This window comes from Miscanthus floridulus, chromosome 5, assembly GCF_019320115.1.
Source record: "Miscanthus floridulus cultivar M001 chromosome 5, ASM1932011v1, whole genome shotgun sequence".
Classification (NCBI taxonomy): domain Eukaryota; kingdom Viridiplantae; phylum Streptophyta; class Magnoliopsida; order Poales; family Poaceae; genus Miscanthus; species Miscanthus floridulus.
Window position 1 is genome coordinate 85,609,199 of NC_089584.1, and position 22,232 is coordinate 85,631,430.

The 22,232-nt window shown below is 46.6% G+C and overlaps 1 protein-coding gene across 1 annotated transcript; it reads right to left on the reverse strand.

The window, feature by feature from the left end:
- Nucleotides 1–643: 643 nt before the first annotated feature.
- LOC136454861 (uncharacterized) lies at nt 644–967 on the reverse strand. Its single transcript, XM_066455114.1, has one exon. It carries the CDS (start codon nt 965–967, stop codon nt 644–646), a length of 324 nt encoding a protein of 107 aa, XP_066311211.1.
- Between the last annotated feature and the right edge of the window lie 21,265 nt (nt 968–22,232).

Sequence of the window (22,232 nt, forward strand, 5' to 3'; positions counted from 1 at the left end):
GCAGGTGCATAAAATATTGGAATTTAGCGATTCAAAAAATGGTATTCATGTTTTTAGTGTATTTTGAGGCCGTGTGCAGGGACATTCGTGAAATTTCGAACATCTGTTTCACGAAACGTGACCACCAACTTGTTAAAAAAGTGTTTTTTAATTATATAAAATGCAAACGAAGTTCGAAAATCATGAAACTTGTCGAGGTGTCGTGTCATCGCATGTAGAGGCTGTGGTAAAAAATTTAGAAGTTTCCGAGCAAGTTGTGACATACGATGACTAAAACCCAAACATCTCGAAGATGTCACAGAAAAAATACTTTGAAAACAAAAAAATACTTTGCAGACATCTCGGAGATCTCGGCAGATTTCGTGCTTCAAGGTACTGTATAAATGCCACAGAAAAAATTTGAAAACAAAAAAAAAAAATACTTTGCCGAGTGTCGGAATTGGCACTCGGCAAAGGAACCTCTTTGCCAAGTGCCAGGCTTGCAGCACTCGGCAAAGAATATTCAGATTTTTTTTCATTTTTTGGATTAAAAGAACCCCTGAATTTCTTTGCCGAGTGCCCGCATCTCAGCACTCGGCAAAGGGCCGCCCCACTTAACCCTAGCGGGTCGGCCGACCCGCTCCCACTCTCCCACGCTCTCCTTCTAGCCGCGCGCCTCGGCCCCGCCCCGCCACCGCGGACCACCGGCGCCGCCGGACCTCCGCCGCGGCCAGCCCGCGCCCGGTTCTGCCATCCCCGGCCGGTGGTGCGCTGCATCACCCCGGCCCGGCCCCGCCGCCGCCCGACCTCCGCCGCAGCCAGCCCCGCCCCAGCCCCGCTCCGCCGCCGCGGACCACCGGCGCCGCCGGTCCTCCGCCGCGGCCGGCCCGCGCCCGGGTCTGCCCTCCCCTGCCGGTGGTGCGCCGCCCTGCCCCGGCCCTGCCCCGCCGCCGCCCGACGTCCGCCGCAGCCGGCCCCGCTCCGCCATCGGACACAGACCCACCAGTGGTGCCCTGCCCCGGCTGCCTCCCACCCCTGAACCGTCGGAGTGGAGGAGAGGAGGAGCAGGGGAGTAGAGGAGAGAAGGGAGGTGGAGGAGAGGAGAAGGGAGAAGGAAGAAGGAGAAGGGAGGAGAAGGAGAAGGGAGCCTCGATCACCGGCCACGCCCCTCGTTGTTCGTCCCCGCCGTCGTTCCCGCACCTCGCTGGAGACGAAGGTGACCCCGGCACCGCGTTGCCCGACTCCACCGCCACCCAAGGTATAAAGCCCCCCCGGTTGTCGGCCTTCGTGCCTTGTATGCCATTGACGACCTTCGTGCCGTATGTGGATGTGTGGGCCTTCGTGCCGTACGTGGATGTGTGGGCCTTCGTGCCGTATATATGCTGTCGACCATCGTGCCGGCTTTTTTCTTGCAGGTTTTGGAAACCTCCCCGTATAGGGGAGGTTCTACCAAAAATTTTAACTTATAGTATTATAATTCTTCTTTTACAGAGAAGGACCCGTCGGAGGGGACCCGGAGTACGTAGGCGACCCCGATCGTCTTCGTCGGCACTGTGGTCCTGCCTGCACAGCGTCGCCTCACCACTACCCCGCTAGCCTAATTCCACCATCACCATAGGTATAAATAACCTCTCTTCCTTATCGTTGTCGTAGATCGGTGTAACCCAGTTAGGCGTCTCCTATTCGAAACAGATACGGTTGGAGGTATACGGATCTTCGCATATCTAAGACCGTATCTGTTTCAAATTGTCCACTTTTTTGGACAGCCCGCGGATGCGTAGATGGGGTAGTTTCCATGTTCTGCTTCGATCCGAGACAGAGTTTTGGCACCACCTCCCTGTTGTTCTCTAGATACACACTCTCCCTTCCAGGACGTGTATCGGGAGAACAGCGGGGAGGTGCTACAAAAATTCTATCTTGGATCAGAGTAGAGCATGTAAACTAACCTCATCTACGCATCCGCGGGTGGGATTAGGACCTATCCTCACCCATTAGACAGTAGGCACGCCGTTCAGATGCAATTGGTGGTTATATTACTCGCTCATGTATATGCTAGAGGATGGATAACCGTGAGTGAATGTACACGGGCCGCCCAAGTCAGGCTGAAATCACCCCTGAATGGATGGACAAGACCAAGGGTTTCTTGAACCAAGCATTTGGCAAGGCAGCTAATGGAGCGAGAGACACATTTTGTCCCTGTAGCAAATGCGGAAATAGGAAAAGAAAAATAAGGAAGATCATGGGGGAACATCTTTGCAAGTATGAATTTACGCCAAACTATACCCGGTGGGTGTTCCATGGTGAAGCCCATCGTACTAGAGAGGAGGTGGTGAGACCACGCTTGGAGGCGTTTGATGTTGATGGCAGGGTAGCAGGATGGTTAGGTGACTTTCACGAAGCAACGTTCGCTGAAAGACCTATGGAGGAGGAGGAGGAGAAGGAGGATGAGGAGGAGGAGCCAGAGCCAACCGAAAAGGTGTTCTACCAAATGTTGTCTTCAGCACAGAAGCTCCTACACGAGAAGGCAACGATTTCTCAACTGGATGCCATTGGACGCCTAATGGGGTTGAAGTCCTAGTACAACATGAGTCGAGCCTGCTTCGATGGTATGTTGGCAGTTATTGGTGGGCTACTTCCGGAGGGTCATATTCCGCCGAGCAGCTTCTACGAGTCACAGAGACTCCTTCGTGCACTTAAGATGCCGTATGAGCAGATACATTGTTGTCCGAAGGGGTGCGTCCTATTTAGGAAAGACCACAAGGATGCAAAGTACTGTCCAAAGTGTAAATCCTCTAGGTATGTGGAGGTAGACAAAGGTGATGGCCAGAAGGAGCAGCTTGAGATCCCCATGAAAGTCCTACGGCACCTTCCGATCATACCGAGGCTCTAACGGCTATTTATGACCAAGGAGTCCGCGAAACAGATGACATGGCACAAGAATGGTATTCGATACAATCCTGACAAGATGGTACATCCAGCTGATGGTGAAGCATGGAAAAGCTTTAATCGCAAGCATCATGATAAAGATCTTGAGGCCCGTAATGTACGTGTTGCGCTGGTAATGGATGGGTTCAATCCTTATGGAATGATGTCGGCCCCATACACTTGTTGGCCCATGTTCGCTATCCCCCTCAATCCCCCCCTGGGGGTCCTCCTTCAATGGCAAAACATATTCTTGACGTTGATAATTTCTGGACACCCGGGAAACAAAATGGGTGTGTACATGGAGCCTGTTTATGATGAATTGATCAGTGCTTGGAATAAAGGGGTATGGACTTACGACCGAGCTACAAAGAAAAACTTCAAAATGTATGTTTGGTACCAGTACTCCATGCATGACTTCCTGGCGTATGGGATATTCAGCACCTGGTGTGTCCACGGGAAGTTCCCATGCCCGATATGCAAGACAACTCTGGAGTTCATTTGGTTGAAGAAGGGTGGCAAGTTTTCATCGTTCAACAAGCATCGACAGTTCCTCCCTCTTAACCATGCATTCAGACAAGACACCAAGAACTTCACGAAAGGTGTCAAGGTGACCGACCCTGAACCTCAGAAGATGACTAGTGCCCAGGTTCATGCTCAGATAGATGCTCTCGTGGTCAATCCACAGAAAGATAGTCAAAAGAAAGATAATCCAAAGAAAGATTGCTTTGTGGGATATGGTGTCGAACATATGTGTACTCATAAGTCGGGCTTGGAGAGGCTTCCCTATTTTGATGACCTTCTCCTTCCACATAATATAGATGTAATGCACACTGAGAAGAATGTCACCGAAACACTTTGGACAACACTCATGGACATTCCTGACAAGACAAAGGACAACCCTAAAGCCAGAGTGGACCTGGCAATGCTATGCGATAGACCAAAGCTAGAGATGCTGCCTCCAAGAGACGGCAAGCCATGGAAAAGGCCTAAGGCCGATTATGTCTTGGAAAAGAAGCACAGGACGGAAGTGATACAATGGATGTAGACGTTAAAGTTCCCGGATGGGTATGCAGCGAATCTGAGGGGAGCAAACCCAGAGACTGGCCGAGTCTTAGGGATGAAGAGTCATGACTACCACATATAGATTGAGCGGCTTCTTCCATCGATGGTTTGAGGCTACGTCCCTTAGAATGTCTGGAAGGTGCTGGCAGAGTTGAGCTTTTTCTTCCGCTAGCTTTGTGCTAAGGAGGTATCTGTGAAAGTGGTTGAGGAGTTGGAAAAAGCGGCACCTCTGTTGCTCTGTAAGTTGGAGAAGATCTTTCCACCTGGCTTTTCCTTGTTGATGCAGCATTTGATTTTGCACCTCCTGTCCGAGGCACGAATGGGGGGGTCCGTGCAGAACCGTTGGTGCTATCCAATCGAGAGATGTCTAAAGACTATTCGTAAGAAATGTGGAAACAAAGGTAGGATTGAGGCTTTCATTGCTGAGGCATTCATTCACGAGGAGGTGTCAAACTTCACAACAACATACTATAATGAGAACCTTCCTAGCATGCATAATCCACCCGCTCGGTACAACGAGGACGAAAATGAATTGACCCTTAGCCTTTTCAAAGGGCCACGCGGGAGAGCAAGTGGAGCGACCACAAAGACCTTGAGCTATGAAGAGTGGCGCAAGATCATGCTCTACGTGTTGACCAAACTTGATGAAGTGGAAACGTATCTGGGGTAAGTTCTCAACGAACTTGTTACATACTCCGTAACTTTTGTACATACAACAACATTGTTCCTTGTCGGTGCAGGGAATTTTTTGATGAATCCTGGCATCATTCAAGGCCACCTTCTGACCATGAACGAGAGACCCTTCTTCAACATGGTTCGCCTGATTTCATTACATGGTTCCAAAAAAGGTACCGGCCAACTTAGCTCTTACTAAGTTTGACGTTCCAAGTTGCCTGATTTCATTTCTCTCCTACTTGAACTTGCAGTGCCAAAGGGATGTGTCTATAAGTGCTAAATTATGACAGGTGGCCAATGGCTTTGACTATAAGGTCTTGTCATTTAACGCTTATGATGTGAATGGATATCGCTTCCACACAACAAGGTACGAGCAGAGTCATCCCAATCCAAGGACCACGAATACCGGAGTATTTACGCCCGGCACTGATTAGGAGGAGTATTATGGGACAGTTAAAGAAATATATGAGCTCGACTACCGTGGTTCCAAAGCACTTAATCCTGTCATATTCAAATGCCAGTGGTTTGATCCTGCAGTATCGAGAAAGTCCCATCAACTTGGGATAGTCGAAACTCGACAGGATTCCTTCTATTCAGGAGAAGATTCTATATTGTGGCTCAACAAGCCACACAAGTTTATTATTGTCCATATGCTTGCAAAACCGACCCACGTCTTTAGGGTTGGTATATTGTGCACAAGGTATCACCACACGGTAGATTACCTCGCCCAAACCCTGATGATTACAACTTGAACTCAAACACGCATGACGGAGAGTTCTATCAATAAGAAGAGGGGCTACCAGGGATGCTTGAGATAGACTTAACTGAAGAGATCGAAATGGAAGCAGATGAGGAATGGGTTGTTGACGAGGACACTGCAAATGAGGTGCATGATCCGAAGGACTTGGAAATGCTTGACGGACTATGACTAGGCAAGGACAACGATGAGGATGAGGCTGTTGAGGATTTGGACAATCTTGATAGTGATGACGATACCTATCGTCCAGATAATCCCGATCATGAAGAATATTAGAAATACATGTAATACTATGTTATTTTGTAATTACATTTTCTTTATTTTGCTTCTCTTACTAAGTACGTCTTGTTTATCTATACTTACTGGTTTACTCTTTTTAATTGTAGGTGCTAGGGCCCACTAGGAGGAGCTGCCCCTCAGTTTACACCAACTGGAGGGACATGGCAGTGGCTGAGGAGGCGGAGGCATCAGAGAGGCCGAGAGGCAGGCCCAGGCGGGAGCCATTGACTGACCACGGGCGCAGCTCCTCACGCGACTCTGTGCACGACGATGACCTTCAGCACACGGTGGATGGGGGTCCACGGATGGAGGATGAGGAGGCGGTTCCAGCGACGGAGGACGAGGAGGCGGCAACGGTAGGGGGGTCCACTTCCTCTGGTACGTCGAAGCCCTACCAGCGAGGTCCCGCAAAGCTCCCGAAGCGACCGATACCTGTTGAGAGGCGCCCACTAATTGCACCCGAGGGTGATAGGTAAGTAACTTCATATGTTCTTCATTTGATATGTTGAAAAATCATAATAACAACTAATAACTATTGTGGACCACTTGTGCAGGAACTGGGTGCTTGTGGACCAGGCGGCCTCGGCACGCAATGTGAATGGCATCCTAGGACTTTGTGCAAGGAACACTTCCCTGGCTTGGTTAGGAAAGGAGATCAGGATTGGGAGCCAGCCTAGACGTTCGACCACTATGCCCTCGTGCAGGATGCTCCAGATCATAATGGCATTCGCTGCAGAAATAAGGCAGATTGGGTGATTAGGGAGTTGTGGGTAAGTCTTTCTTGCACTACATTCCTCAATTCCTCGCATTCATTGGACATTCTTGAAATAAAATAATGGATACCTCGTATCTTTATGCAGGACTTCTTCAGAATCCAGGAGGGACAGGAGGAAAGTGCGTATCAGGTGGCTTACGCTTCCTGTAAAAGGCGTGTCATGGACTTGCACTACGTGTCCCGCCTCTAGGCCCACATAGACTACAATGCCAAGTTCCTACTCAGGCGTGTCAACAAAGAGTAGGCAAGACGGATGACGCTGACAAGGGAGTAGTACATACAGGTAAATACAAAACATGAATATTCATTTCTTTTGAGATTAAGTATGCCTAATTTGATCTTCTGATATGTCGTCTACTTGATGTCCTGTAGGTGATTCCAAGCTGGTGCGCCACCCACCCTGATTGCTGGGAATATATTGTGGACACCTGGTTGGACGGAGACTGGCAGAAGAAGCACGAGGAGGCCCGCGACAGGCGTTTGCAGATGCCAGGTGTACCTCACCTTCAGGGCAGCCGTAGCCTCAGCAAATATGCAAAGGCATATGTAAGTCAATTCTGCATCATTTCTAACCACATGTTGTTGTCTTTCTCGTAGAATGATGCACACGGTGGCCAGCCAGTTGGTCAACTCAAGGCATATGCTCTGGCTCACATGGGCAAGGCGACGACCGACATCGAGTACGACCCAGATGCCCCGCTTGAGGCGTACACCAACTCCAGCGTCCTCACCCGCCTCTGTCCGTACACGAAGGCGGCAAGGTCAGTCCATGGGCTGGGCTACGATCCGAGAACCGAGGAGCGCCTTGATCCTCAGCTCGTGATGAGGGTGGGGCAAGGCAAGAAGCATGGGCGGTTCTAGATTGGCGACGGCATCCTCGACACAGCCTCTACTCCTCTCCACTAGCTCCGAGCAGCAAGCATGAGCTCAAGCATGCCCATACGCCAACGGCCGACCACGGTGTTGGCACTCCAGGTAAGCATTTCTGTTTCATTCGTCGTTCTTTGACTTTTATATACCTTACCTATGCATTATTGAAATATTGGGGTCAAATGCTGCAGGCCTAGGTGCAGGAACCGCAGGCCGAGCGGGAGGCCAAGCGGCAGAGGCTATAGGCTTTGGAGGCCCAGCGGGAGCAAGATCAGCGGCAGATGGCCGAGATGATCAAGTTCATGCAGCAAATTGGCCAACAACAAGGTTGGGCGATCCCACAGACGCTGCTTGCTCCAGATCCACCTCCACAACGTCCTGATTCTACCCCGGTGAGTATAAGTACGAAGTTTTACTTTCTATGCTGAAACTTAGAGAAACCTAGTGAAACCTAGAGAAACCTAATGGTGGTGGTGTTGGTGGTGTGGTGTTGGTGGTGGTGGTCACGGTGTTGTGGTGCTCATGGTGGTGGTAGTGGCGGATATTTATCTTGCATATTTATCTCTTCTCTTGTCGCTCACGTGCAATCTCTTCTATTTTGTGTAGCATCAATCGGGGGCGGCGTCGAACCACCTCGTAGGGTCGCCGGGATCGCACGTTGGGCCATCCCAACTCGGACCGTCGCCGTGGGCTTCAAATGGCAGCCGTTGTGATATAATGCACTTGTGAACTTTGTGAACTATGCTTGTGTGTTTGGACTTTGGACTTGGGAGTCGAGATTGTGATATTTGTATGCTATGTTTGTGTTTATGGTGGATTGTGATATACATTTATGTGATATATAGTTGTGTTATATATATGATGTATATCTTGTTTGCAACGATGGGAGACTAAAAACCAAAAAAAAATTAATTTTTTTCACTTCTTTGCCGAGTGTCATGACCATGACACTCGACAAAGCTGGGAATCTGGGACACTAAGCTTCCCAGCTTTGCCGAGTGTCATGGGCAAGGCACTCGGCAAAGAAAATCCAAAAAAAGGAAACAAACTTTGCCGAGTGCCAGATTCAGACACTCGGCAAAGCATTTTTTTTAAAAAAAATAAAAAACACATTTCTTTGCCGAGTGCCGACGCATGGCACTCGGCAAAGGGGCCGTCACTGTGACCTGGCCATCACGGCGGCTTTTCTTTGCCGAGTGCCGTCGTGGCACTCGGGAAATCCTTTGTCGAGTACCCGACATGCGGCAGTCGGCAAAGAATCCTTTGCCGTGAAGAGATATGTCGACAGCTCTTTGCCGAGTGCAGTACTCGGCAAAGGCTTTGCCGAGTGCAAAGCCTTTGCACTCGGCAAAGCACACGTCTGCTGTAGTGGATTGGCGCCCTGAGCTCCAAATGCCTAGCTAGGGACTGAACTTTCTGCAAAATTACTGTACACAAACGAGTTTTACTAGATGTCTCCGACAGAATGTGTCTGTTATAAATTTATCTTTTTGTTTACGCATGTTTTTTTCATCAATTACCAGCTCACCAGCTGTCTGTAAAAAAATTGTACTCAGAGGATTAGTTTGTAGTTTCACTATAGTTTTGACGTGTTTTGATGGGCTCGGGATTATAGGAACCTGAATTCTAGATAGGGACTATAGAATCTAGATTCTGAATCTGAATAAGAAAAAAAAAACTGACATGTTTGGATTTGTTGATTCTAACTCATAGATTATAGTTGGTTGATTGAAGGGTCTATTGTCATAATGCCTTCAATCTTGTGAAGAAAGAGTAACTCAATTTATATATATACTTTTTTTTTAAAATAAATAAGCAAAAAATGACAGCACATATATAAACCAGGTTTGGGTGTGTTTTGATAGGTATATAAACCTATAAGGACGTCTTTTGCCGAGCTAGTATTAGGTATTATCAGGTTTGATGTAGATTTTGAGATTTTTAATATCTATATAAGTGCTAGATTTTAGTTATCTACTTCCTCCATTTTAAATTATAAGTCGCTTTGACTTTTTTTGTTCATCCATTTTGCTATGCATCTAAACATATGGATATACTAAAAAAGTCAAAACGACTTATAATTTAGAACGGAGAGAGTATCTATTATCTCTCCTGTTTAGAATTTAAACGGAATCCCTAACTCACCTTAATAACAGGCCTTTTATTTGTAGGATATGCTTGTCTGATATCTACTTCCATATTGGCAGGTAGCTCCACTTACTGCACAGCTGCACCGCGCTGGTGCCTTCGATCGCTTTCCCCCCCACGTGTTATTGGTGCTAAAACAGCTCAGATATGGGGCTGTTGCAAGTTTGGCCCGGTTTTGTAGTAGGTATTCTCCACTCCCTTTGTATCTCGTCAGTTCGTCACACACATGCATAACACGCTCGACTTGTCTCTATATTATGTATGTTATTATCATTGATCACTTGTCATCGTGTAAGACCAAGGTCCAAGGAGATCATCAACGTCATCTGTTCTTTGTTTTTACGGTAGTGCTAGCGCCCGGATGCCCGCGCTGCACTTCGTTTCACTCGTTCGCGCCAGCCTACCTCCACCGGTGCTTACGTTTCGCTCGGGCATACGGGCCCGTGCCTCAGTCGATGCCCGCACTACCAGACTACACACGGGGACCGCTTGCGCCAAGTGCCTCCCTCTCCCGCTTTGTACGTGCATCTCATGTGTAACACCCAATCTATTTTTGAAACACTCAGACGCAACACTTGCATCATACGTTTGAATACAGATGAAATATGTTTCTGAAACACTTGAAAAAACACCGGAAAAACACTTGAAAACCATTGTAAACACACGCAACATCCAGTTAAAACACTTATAACATATGTGTGAAACATAACATCAACACACTTGCAACATACGTCTGAAAACAAAGATGAAACATTGGGAACAAACATTCGCAACATATGTGTACAACCATTGCAACATATGCAACATCCCGTTCTACTTTTACAGTATCCATCTGAAACACTTGCAACATACCTCTGAAACATCTAAAACACTTGAAACATACGCTTGCGACATGTGTTTTTCACCATTCCTCTTTTGTACGACGCAGTGAAGAGCGGAGAACGCCCGATTTCGGCCAGCTAGCAGCCGAGGATGGTGGTGCGGCTAGCTGTGCCTGTGCGGCGGCTGCTGCTGCATTTGCCCGGCCAGTCAGTGGCACCGATGAGCAGCCAGACCCCGGTGGCGACGAGGAGGCTCGCCGGCTCGGTGGAGGCGGCCATGGCGAGCGGGCAACGCGGTGGAGGTGGTCGTGGCGAGCGGGCAGTGCGGTGGAGGCGACCGCAGCGAGCGGCAGCACGGGTGCAGCGATATGATGGAGAACGTCGCGAGGTGGAGCGAGGAAATATCGCATCGTCTAGTTCTGTCGAAGTGTCTAGTTGATTTGATGGAGGGAAGCAGGTTGTTGGGCCGGTCTGCAAGCCCAAGAAACAAGCGTCCGGGCAAACGGTTGCCCTGCGTGCAGCATTACCGTTTCTTTTTCTATGATGAAGTGTTTGTTCTTTGCTGTGTGGTCTCTGAGTTGCACACTCTAGGCTATGTTTGGTTTGGGGATAAGGTGGGACAGGATGGTGTCGTCCTAAATTTTTAGAATGGGGTGTCTCCTTTTTGTTTGGCTGAAAGGGTGAGATAAATTAATGTTTTATGCTTGTTACGAGAGACAGAGATCGGTAGGTTAGATGGTATGCTACGGCAGAAATGCTAATTTAGCTAGCTTACCAAGTTGGTATATGCTGCGGCACCTACTCTTGTTTGGGACAGGGCCGTTGCTACTGCTCGAGTAATATTAGTACTGCTTGTTTGGGACGTGTTGGAAATTGATGCTGGGAAATGGACTTCAAATGGTTCCAACCCATGGTTTCACAAGCAGACTGGATCAGTCTGGTGTTAGATGATGCACAGTGTCAGGAACTCATGATTGCATGAGAACGCTCGCTTCGCTGAAGTTCGCTGATTTATTGTAAAAGAAAAATACTGTTCCTTCATTGAAACAGTACGGCGAACAGGGCCAGAGATGGCATCGCCCCAGACTGTGGCAAGAGAATTAGAAGGCTGAATACTCGTGTAGTTGGGCCGGAGTAGGCTTCCCATGCGGCTCAGCTCACTGTTCCGTTGTTACGCGTAGAATGGCATCGCCGGCGCTACCTGTTCTGGTTCATTCGTTTCTCTCTGGTTCTCTTCTTCCCAAACAACCGCCACTAAAAAGAAGCTAGGTGGAGGCCACGCATCTTTATAAAATGGTTTTATCTGGTTACAGTGTGATTTCCAGCCCATTAGCACCTTTAGCTCTAGTTCAGAAGAATAATATTCTATATTTAGGAGAAAAATGTTTTAGGTTCGCAAAAAAAATATTCTCGCTTCATGCGTGAAATGTCCTAGGTCATGAGAAAAATGTCCACGTAAAAAATATTCTAGGTTCAGGAGAGAAACTTTTTCGCTTCATGAGAAAAACATTCTAGGTTCTAAAGAAAAACGTTCACCTTAAAATACAAATGTTCTACCTCCAAGAAATATATGCTATGATTAAAATAATAATGGATGAGATAATCACAATAAATTAATGATGTACAAGGAACTAACTAGATATGAGGAAATAAAGGGAAATTAAAGCATGATGGGAGGACATTTTTAAATAGAATTAATAAAGAAAGAGAACAATGAGTGAAAGAAATTAAAAAACGCCATGAAACATCTCATGAAGAATGTGGAAACAATAAAAATGCACCATCGAACATCTCATGATTACTCCCGCGGACACCCATAATATACCATAAAACATCACAGATACTGCACGAACAATTGGAAACATACTGTGGAACATCCATGAATACTGCACGAACAAAAAACACACCATGAAAATAAGAACATTGCAAAATACACCACAAAATATAAATACCATAAGAACAACTATAACACACCATGAAACATCTCAAGAATAATGTGAGAACAATTTAAAATGCACATGAAAAATCTTGGAAAAACACATAAAAGAGAAAATAAAATTTTACATGATCTAGTTTAGGAGTAATGTGCCTATCCACGAAAATAATACTATACCTAGTAGTAAAAAAGATGAAGAAGAAACAATCAAATAGGATAACAAAAAGAATAAAAAGGAAAATAAAGAAAAAAGGAAAATAAAAAATAAAAAACCACGTAATAGAAGAAAATAAAAAAGAGAAAATAAGGAAATAAATAGGAAAAACAAAAAAATGAATTATCGGCCTGAAACGTTTACCCGATATGGGCTTAAAACATGTACCAAAAAGAAATAAGCTATTCCCTTAGCTCAAATAGACATTGTGCGTGAATCGTAATTCGCCCTCCGTCTGTGTGCTGCATAAGCTTTGAATTATGCTTTCGTGGGCCAAATTTTAGCCCTGTTCGTCTGCACTAGTTCAGCAGTATTTTTCAGAAAACGAATATTATTTTTCTCTCGTAACAAATTAGTATAAGTCAAATTTCAGCGAAACAATAGCTAGCTTGGTGGTACATGTAGCACTCTATAGAAACGAGTAAACAACAGGCCACCTTTAGCTCGATAGTCTCGGACGGGGGGGTTCGCGCAGCGTGAGCTTCTCTGCAACACTGCATGCAAAGCCTGCTGTGGGGAGTCCACACACGCACCTCTCCTTGCCATCCCTTCCTTATACCTCTTTCTCTCACCATTGCCGCCAACAAAATATCACCGGAGACTTTCTTTTTCATGTGTGGATGTGTATATATGTCTACGTACAATTGTCAGATGCTCTATATTTAGGGAATGCCACTAATCGGCCTGTTCGCTGGTTGGTTTCTGGGCTGGTTTGGGCTGGCTGGTGCTGATTTATTGTGAGAGGAAAACACTGTTGTCTGGCTGGTTTGGGCTGGCTGAAACCAACAAGCGAACAGGGTGAATATTGCTTGTTACTCCTCTCCGTTCCAAAATATTGCCGCTATGTGTATATCCAATTGTGAAATTTTGCTTGTTACTCCCCTCCGTTCTTTTATCTTTTCTAGATTCATGGCTTTTGCTATGTATTTAGATATATACTATGTCTAAATGCATAGTAAAAACAATGTATCTAGAAAAGTTAAAACATTTTATAATTTAGAACGGAGGGAGTACACCTTTATTGAAACTATTTTGACATTTGGGATCTAAGAGTATCTCTACCAAATCTCCTATTCCTTCTCCCCGCCGATAACTGGTTGCAAGAGATATCTCAAAAATAACTTCAGGATATGAGAGACCTTTGCTCCAACAGATTGCCAAACCTCATCCTCATAATCCAACTCACTAACTTAGTATAGACAAATTGCTATTCCAACTCAAGTTATTTTGTATATCTACAACATTGTCAGAAAAACCTATTAAAAATATATAATATTACAATGATAATCCTTATTGGACATCCAAATCATTGTCATGATATAGAACACTGCTACTCCAACTTGCTATAGCTAAAACACTAGTGAAAAAACTCATAAAAAATATATTTTTTAGCAAATAGCTGCACTTTTTATCTACCCGTAAAATAAAAGGTCCCTTTTATATAACTGGTAGATAAAAGGTACTTTTCGTCTACCCATAAAACAAAAGGCACCTTTCGTCTACATGTAGAACTATTAGTTTTTAAAAATTATTTTTCTAAAAAAAATATTCCACGATAGAATGATTTCTTTACTTTTCATCCCACAGTAGGGCGATTAGTACTTTTCGTCCACCGGGGAAACGACTTGCGTATATTTTTGAAACTTGCTACTAGATTCCTACAAAAAATAATACAACTCTCCCATAATTTCATGGTCGTCAGCTCCCTAGCACAACGGGCCATTTAATTGGCCCTTTATGGATTTTATAATCCTATTGATATTCTAAATTTTGAAGAATATAAAGGAAGATTTTTTAAGCAACAAGAAAAATATATTTTATCTAAATAGGGGATTTTATGTGTGCCAAAAGATCAAGAGGGTCTATAAACTCTAAACCTTGAATTTCAAATGAATGTTTATTAAGCAAGTGGATGCACAAATTTATAAATGAGGATGGTTCTAGGCAATAATTTCTTAGGAAGAAGTGCTTAAGACAAAACTATTGGTGAAGTAGTGTATTAGAAACCTAGATATTCTCATCTTCTGTGTAGCCTTACAATGGTAAAAGACTGTTTCCTAGATCTATCCACATTTATTCTACAAAATGGTACTTATTTACGGCTTTGGAAAGATAAATGGTTAGGCAATTGCACGTACACATGTCTCAAGTCAAGTGCAGGGCTTTGGTTGGGGACAAATTTACCAAAAGTGAACTTGTGGAAAAAATTGTGTTTGTACAACTTGATGACCAACCAAATTTTGAAGTGGAATTTTACAAAGCACCGTGTTTTTACGTAACAATCAATCAATGTATAAATATTATATGAATATAAACTTGGATGCCTACAAATAAACATTTGGAAGTTGGAAGGTAAAATCACCTCTTAAGGTTAAGATCTTTGTTTGGTTCTTAACTAAAAGGTGTAATTTTAATCAAAGACAATTTAGTTAAGCAAAGGAAGTGAAGTGAACGTTGCTACTGTAGCAACAATAAAACTCTCCAACATCTCTTTTTTAATTGGCATGTTTCGCATTCTATTTATAGAACTATTTAAACTGCTTTTGATTTAAGACCGTCATAGAATGTAAATTTGAAAATTGGATGCAAGTGATAGACCAAAAGACATGCTTCCAAAATTTCATGAAAAGAGTGTTGTATGTTTGATCTACTCCCTCTGTCCTGTAAGTATATTCTAGCATTCAAAATTTGTCCTAAAATATAATGCATTCTAGAGGACAAAAACCAGTTTTGCATTAAATACTTTCCATTTATTAGCCAAACATCATTAATCACGTTGATGATAGTGTCTGAATAGAAAATAAAATTAGGGTACATGCGTCTTTTATGTTCTCTCTTAATTTATCTTAAAATTTCTAGAATGCACTATATTACAGGACAGAGGGAGTATTTGACTAAGCATGAATGATATTGTTTTTAATAAGGAAAATATTCATAGACTTGTTTTTTTGTTCCAATTACGAAAGGAGAGCGCTCAGACGACGGTGAAGTGGGCTTTGTCATTCAGTGGAAACAACGGTTAAGGAGATGATGTTTTTTCTTCAGAAAAGCTAAACATCACCCGGGTGAATTAGGAGCTCCCATCACTCGATTTTGTAGCCGCTGGATCTAGGGCGCAGATGGCCGGATCTCCTCCTCCTGCTGCTGCCTTCTTCTTCCTCCCTCGCACCCACGCCCGCTGTCTTCTTCCCCAGCTCCGGTGCGACGACTAGGGTTCCGATGAACTCTCCCCCGGGTATAGAAGTGGCCGGCCGAGGGAGGCAGGTAGGCAGGCAGTGGAAATGGTCGATGGGTGGCTTAGGGGAGCTGGCGGCGGCAGGGGCGATCAGGCCAGGTCGGGGTGGGGGAGGCTCGCCGGAGCTAGAGAAGATGGTGGCGAGCGAGCTCGCTGAAGCTGGAGAAGATAGCGACGGGGTGGTGGTCGGGGGCGGGGGTGATGAGGAGAAGCGGCGGAGGAGGGGCGTAGACGGCCAGATCCGTCAGGAGGAGAAGGAGGCCGCCATGACCGCCGCTGGAGAGCTCGTCGACGTGGAGGAGAGGTGCGGGTGCGGGGATCACTACTACAGGAATCAATTTGCGCAGCGTGGCCAAAATGCGCTCCGTGGCGGGCACCTCTTTTGCCCGCCATGGTTAACCGGTGGCCGGCCAGCGAGGCCGGCCACCGGGGCGCCCGCTGTGGGAAATTGATTTACCGAGGCGGGCAACCTTACCTGCCCGCCGCAGGAAATAGTTATTTACCGCGGCGGGCGGTATGAATCGCCCGCCGCGGTTAATACGGTTTACCATGGCGGGCTCTTTAAACTGCCCGCCGCGGTAAAGAGTTGATTTACCGAGGCGGGCGTTTTATGTTGCCCGCCGCGGTAAAGCCTGTACAAATACAAAGCACAGCCCCTCTATCTTCTCCACAGGTCTTCCTCTCTCAAAACTCATGGGGGGAGGCTTTGCCCTAAAATTTGAGGAAACTTTTGATTTGAGTTGAAGGGCTTGGATTTGAGGGAGGAGGACATCATTAGAGGTTCATAAAGGCTCTCCCTCTCTCCTTCCATCCTCTCTCTCTATTTCCATCACCTAGAGTTCTCTTTAGATCTAGATCTAGATCTAGATCAATTTTAATGGAAAAAATGATGTCATGTATTTCTTTAACTTTAGATTCATCATAGATGCATGCTTCATCTTTCACATCGTCATTTCCTCTCTTTTTCATGATTTTGGATGTAAAAATCATCAATTTCTCCTAATTCTTCTTTATTTAATGTTGATTGTGATGGATAATGTTCGTAGATATGATGGATAGATCGGAATGGATGTACCGGATCGATAGAGTGAATGATCCACGGTACCTCTTTGAATTAAGGAAGTTTATTGCGGTTGGTAAAGCTCACCGTGAGAGACTGAAGCGGATGACAACCATATGTCCATGTTCTCGTTGCAAGAACCTGAAAGCCCACCGAGACAGCGAGGTGCAAACTCATTTGATCATGTATGGTTTCGTCGAGGGCTACACAGTCTGGACATTTCACGGCGAAAGAGTTGGTGCGAGTGGCGGTGCATCTGGAGTGAGCTCTTCGACGCCGACGACGACAGCACCACCGGTGAATAAAGATCCTTCCGCAGTAGCTGCGCCAGCCGACAGTGACAATAGTTGTTGTGATTACATCACGGTGGATGATCTAATGCAAGACATGGCCGACGAAGCCGGCGACGGTGGTGATGGTCAGGATACTGTGAGCCAACCCGAGGATGTGTAGCTTGTTGAAGATCTAGTCAAACACTTCGATGAAGATGACGTTGTGTTGGGTTGCCCAAAGTGGTTGGAGAATTTCAGAGAGTTGAAGCAGGCGGCAGTTGATCCTCTCTATAAGGACAGCGGTGATTGTCCAAAGGAGTGCATGGCGCTCCGTTTTAACCTCCATATGTTGATGTTGAAGGCTCGTCATGGTTGGTCTGACACTAGCTTCAATGAGTTGTTAAGCTACCTTGCCACCACGTACCCAACGGCTAACAAGGTGCCCGCCAATACTTATCGGGCCAAGAAGCTGATCCGGCCAGTGGCGATGAAGCTTAGAAAGTTTGATGCATGCCCTAACCACTGCATCCTGTATCGGGGCAATGAGTATGAGAATTTGACGAGTTGTCTGCACTGCGGCTTTAGTCGGTACAAGAAAAATGCTGGTTGCCGCGTGGATGCAGAAGACAAGGGAGGCTTGCAGGGTGGTCGGAAGAAGAACAAGAAGGGGGCAAAGAAGAGTAGTGTGGCCAAACAGATCTTGGCTCAGCAGGACGATGAAGAAGAGGGTTACACGCACAGGAAAAGTCCAGCACTATCGGTGTGGTACCTGCCTGTGACCAATCGCCTACGTGCAATATTCGGGAACCCGGACGATGCCAAGCTCATGTCCTGGCATGCATCAGCTGACCGCCTGAACGACGATGGCAAGCTACGGCACCCATCCGATGGCAAGCAGTGGAAGGATTTCGATGAGGCCTACCCGGAGTTTGGCAAGGAGCCTAGGCATGTTAGGTTCATGCTAAGTACCGACGGGATGAACCCGTTTGGTGAGCTTAGCAGCTCGCACAGCACTTGGCCCGTCGTGCTCACCATGTACAACCTACCTCCCCATCTATGTCAGAAGCGTAGGTACCTTATGCTGACCATGCTTATCTCCGGACCGAAGCAGCCCGGCAATGATATAGATGTGTTCCTGGAGCCATTCATGGAGGAAATGAAGATACTATTTGATGGTGGGGTCCAGATGGTGGATGCATCCCGCAAGGAGAAGTTCACACTAAAAGCAATCATCTTTGTCACCATCACCGATTACCCCGGTCTCTTCTCACTGTCGGGGCAGATCAAAGGGAAGACCGGCTGTGTAATTTGCATCGACGGGACCTGCTACACTTACCTTAAGGGATCCAATAAGATGGTGTACATGAGGCACAGACGGTTCCTCGCAAAAAATCACAGGTATAGAAGAAGTATTATGAACAAATACTTTGACAATCAGGACGAGCCACAGCGTGATCAACCGACGCAGACTAGTTGGGGGACAAAGGTGTATGAGATGGTCAAGGACATGGATCAGGTGGAGTTTGGAAAGAAGAAGAAGCCGCCTAAAGAGGGGAGCAAGCAGACAAGGAAGCGAAAGCGGGACCAGACGGAGGAAGTCCCCGCCGCCGTTCCTTTCAAGAAGAAGTCAATTTTCTTCAAGTACCTATCGTATTGGAAAAAACTGAATACACCCCATGCCATCGACTGCATGCACCTAGAGAAAAATGTCTTCGAAAGCACGATCGGTGTCCTACTGGATATCAAGGGCAAGACAAAGGATGGTATCAAGTCATGGACGGATCTTGTCAATCTAGGCATGAGGCCAGACCTTCACCCGGGACCGCCTTAGAACAGTAAAGTCGATATCCCGGGTGCGGCCTACAGCCTAACGCAAGACGAGAGGATGGCTTTTCTTAAGTTGCTTAGGGGTATCAAGGTGCTGACTGGTTTCTCTTCCAACATCAAGAGCCTGGTCTCCATGAAAGACCTCATAATGACCGGCTACAACTCACACGACTGCCACGTCATGCTGACGGTGTTCCTACCAATTGCGATTAGGGCTATCCATCTAGAGTACGTGAAGATGGTCATCACACGGATGTCATACTTCTTTAATCGCATCACCCAGAAGGTCATTGATAAGGCTGAGCTACCTGCCCTGAAGGAGTTCATCGTGGAGACCCTTTGCTAGCTCGAGATGTGCTTTCCACCATCTTACTTTGATATTATGCCACACCTAATGATGCATATGGTCGATCAGATCCATCAACTAGGCCTTGTGTACCTACACCAGATGTGGATGTATGAGCGGTTCATGTCCACCCTCAACAGATACGTCCATAACCGCGCTTACCCGAAGGGCTCTATGATCGAGGCATACACAACGGAGGAGGTCGTGAACTGGTGTATGAGGTACATAAGAGATGGGAGGGTGATTGGGCTACCTGTCCATCACCACGAAGGCAAAACCTTAGGGATGGGGTGCATAGGCCAAAAAGTGCGCACCGATGTGGCAAACCGAATGGTGCAAGAAGCTCATTACATCATCCTTCATTAGTTAGTGAGCATGGAGAAATATATTGAAAAGAACCTGGAAGAGATCCGCGCCGCTAATGATGGACAACGCACGGAGGCATGGGTCCAGAACCATCACAAGAGCAATTTCATAGAGTGGCTCAAAGAGCAACACATACCCCTTGAAGGATGCCCTGATGAAGATACGGAGACCGTTAAGAGGCTTGTGTTAGGCCCATCTAGCCAAATCACCACGTGGCAAGGGTATGACGTCCAGGGCTACAGGTTCCACATGAAAGACAAGGACAAGAAGAGCTCGGCACAGAACTACGGTGTTCGATACGAGGGCGAAGAAGAGTACACGGGCCAGAGGAGGCAATACTATGGGCAAGTCGAAGAAATATGGGAACTTGACTACGGCCAGAACCTACGCATAACTGTCTTCCGTTGCCAGTGGGTCAAACCGAATACGGTTGCAGTGGACAGTTATGGGCTAACCACCGTGGACCTCAAAAGTATCGGCTACAAAGATGACCCGTGGGTAATAGCAACCAATGTCGCACAAGTGGCCTACTATATATATGCAGAGGACCCAAAAAGGTATGTGGTTGTGTCCGGAAAGCAGTGGATTGTGGGAGCTGATGGGGTGCAGAGTCCTGAACAATACAACAACTACGCAGAGCTCGAGCTTTTTACCGATCATCCAAAGAAGATCAAGGCCGTCGAGGACCGATTCAACAAGTCCAGGATGATGCCGTGGGCCCACCCCGATGGTGAGAAGAGGACGGTGAAAGCACCTGCACCAAAATGATTTATGTATCCCAGAGACATATATATATATATATATATGTAATAATGTAGTGGACTCTATATGTATCCCAGCGACATATATGTAATAATGTATCCCAAAGACTCTATATTTAACAATCCTAGATACTCTATATGCATGCATCAATCTACTCCATGGCATCCGATGGGTTGTCGGCCGCAATGACTGCCATGAGGGCAGCGCTCATCAGTCATCATAACCATATTAGCTGGGCTGGACCTTAATGTTTCTTGAGATAGGACCATAATACTGTTGTTTTATAATAAGCAGTCCTGATTGCTTGTCTTTACCGCGGCGGGCATATAACAGAGCCCACCGCGGTTAATAGATTAACCACGGCGGGCAACGTAACCGCCCGCCGCGGTAAACATTTCTCGCGGCGGGCTGTTACGTTGCCCGCCGTGGTTAATCGCAACCTATATAAGCCGTCCCCACCCTCAAAATTCTAAGTCTTTCGCACGGTTCAGTTTTACCCCGAAGGGCTGCCAAAATCTCACGCCGCTGCCGCCATCTCCACCGCCGATTGAGCTCCTTCGCGCACCGACCCCCGCCCCCGTTCTCCTCCCCATGCCCGGTCCGCGCCCCCGTCCTCCTCTCCCTTGCCCGCGCCCCGCCCCCATGCTCCTCCGGTGCCCCGTCACCAAAACCCTAGCGCCGGCCACTAAGAAGTCTCGCGCTCGCCATCTCGTCTGAATTCCCCAACGCGGCAGGCTGAGGCGTAAGGCGGCGCTGCCAACACCGGCCGGCTACACAAGCGCCAAACGGGTGGGAGTTCTCGAAGAGGGGATTCGAGGTAAGTCGAACACCACCCTACTGCCCGTCTGCCGTGAATCTCACGGACATCCGCATCAACCCACCTCTTCATTTGCTCCTGCGACGGTTTGTTGAGAGAATGCTCTACTGTTAGTGTTTGCTTTCCTCTATTTGCCCACGCACCCGCACCTGCACCCATCCACCCACACCGCACATAGGGGTTTGTACCTATACGTAGTTGTTGATGCCAAGGCGATGCACTATGGTTAGTGGCTAGGCGAGGCCTGTTGTATCTTGCTCGTGTAGGCAAGGTGTTTGATGGAATGCCTCAAGGCATCCTCCTACTTGAACTGCATTCAGCTTCTTGCGTACCTGGTGCCAGACTCCATGGGGAAAACTTTGATGCTCGTGTCTTGCTTGCTAGGTTCACAACACAAATGGATTTTCGAGCTTTAGTTTCCTGCCAGTTTACATGTTCAAATCAAATAATACTCATATGGTTTTCTAGGGCGATTGCCATTTTGTTGTGCTCTTGTATTAGCACAATTTTCCTTTAAAGAATGTGTTCTCCCTCCTCTCACCTCCACCCTGCATTGTTTTGGTAAAATGGTGCTACTCCGTTCACAGATCAGACTAGCTGACATTAGAATGCCTCCTCCTGCTCGTCCTCCATCTCCTCCTTCAGCTGCTCTATTTCTTCAATGTTGACGTGAGATTTGGTCAACAAACTCTGATGACCGGCCACTGAGATTTGACGTGAGATTTGATGTATGCCCCTCATCTGGGATCTCATCTGGGGTGAACTTTGCCATCCCCATCGACACTGTGGTACAGTCGGTACCGAGCCTAATAGTATACGGGACCTCTGTGAGCAACATGTTTTAACTCTGCTGTACATTAATCCACTGCCTATACTCTACTACCTACACTCTACTGTCTACTGCCTACACTCTATAGCTTGATGCAAATTTTTTGATTTGTGAAAGTTTTTTGAGATGGCTAGCTACTACTTATCCCCTTACTGGTACTCTACTGCTTGATGCAAAATGGTACTTGTATTACCTATTTCTCTCTACCACTGTTGTCTTACTACTGCTGCTGCTACTCTGAATTCAACTGAACTGCTATACTACACTTGGTGAATTT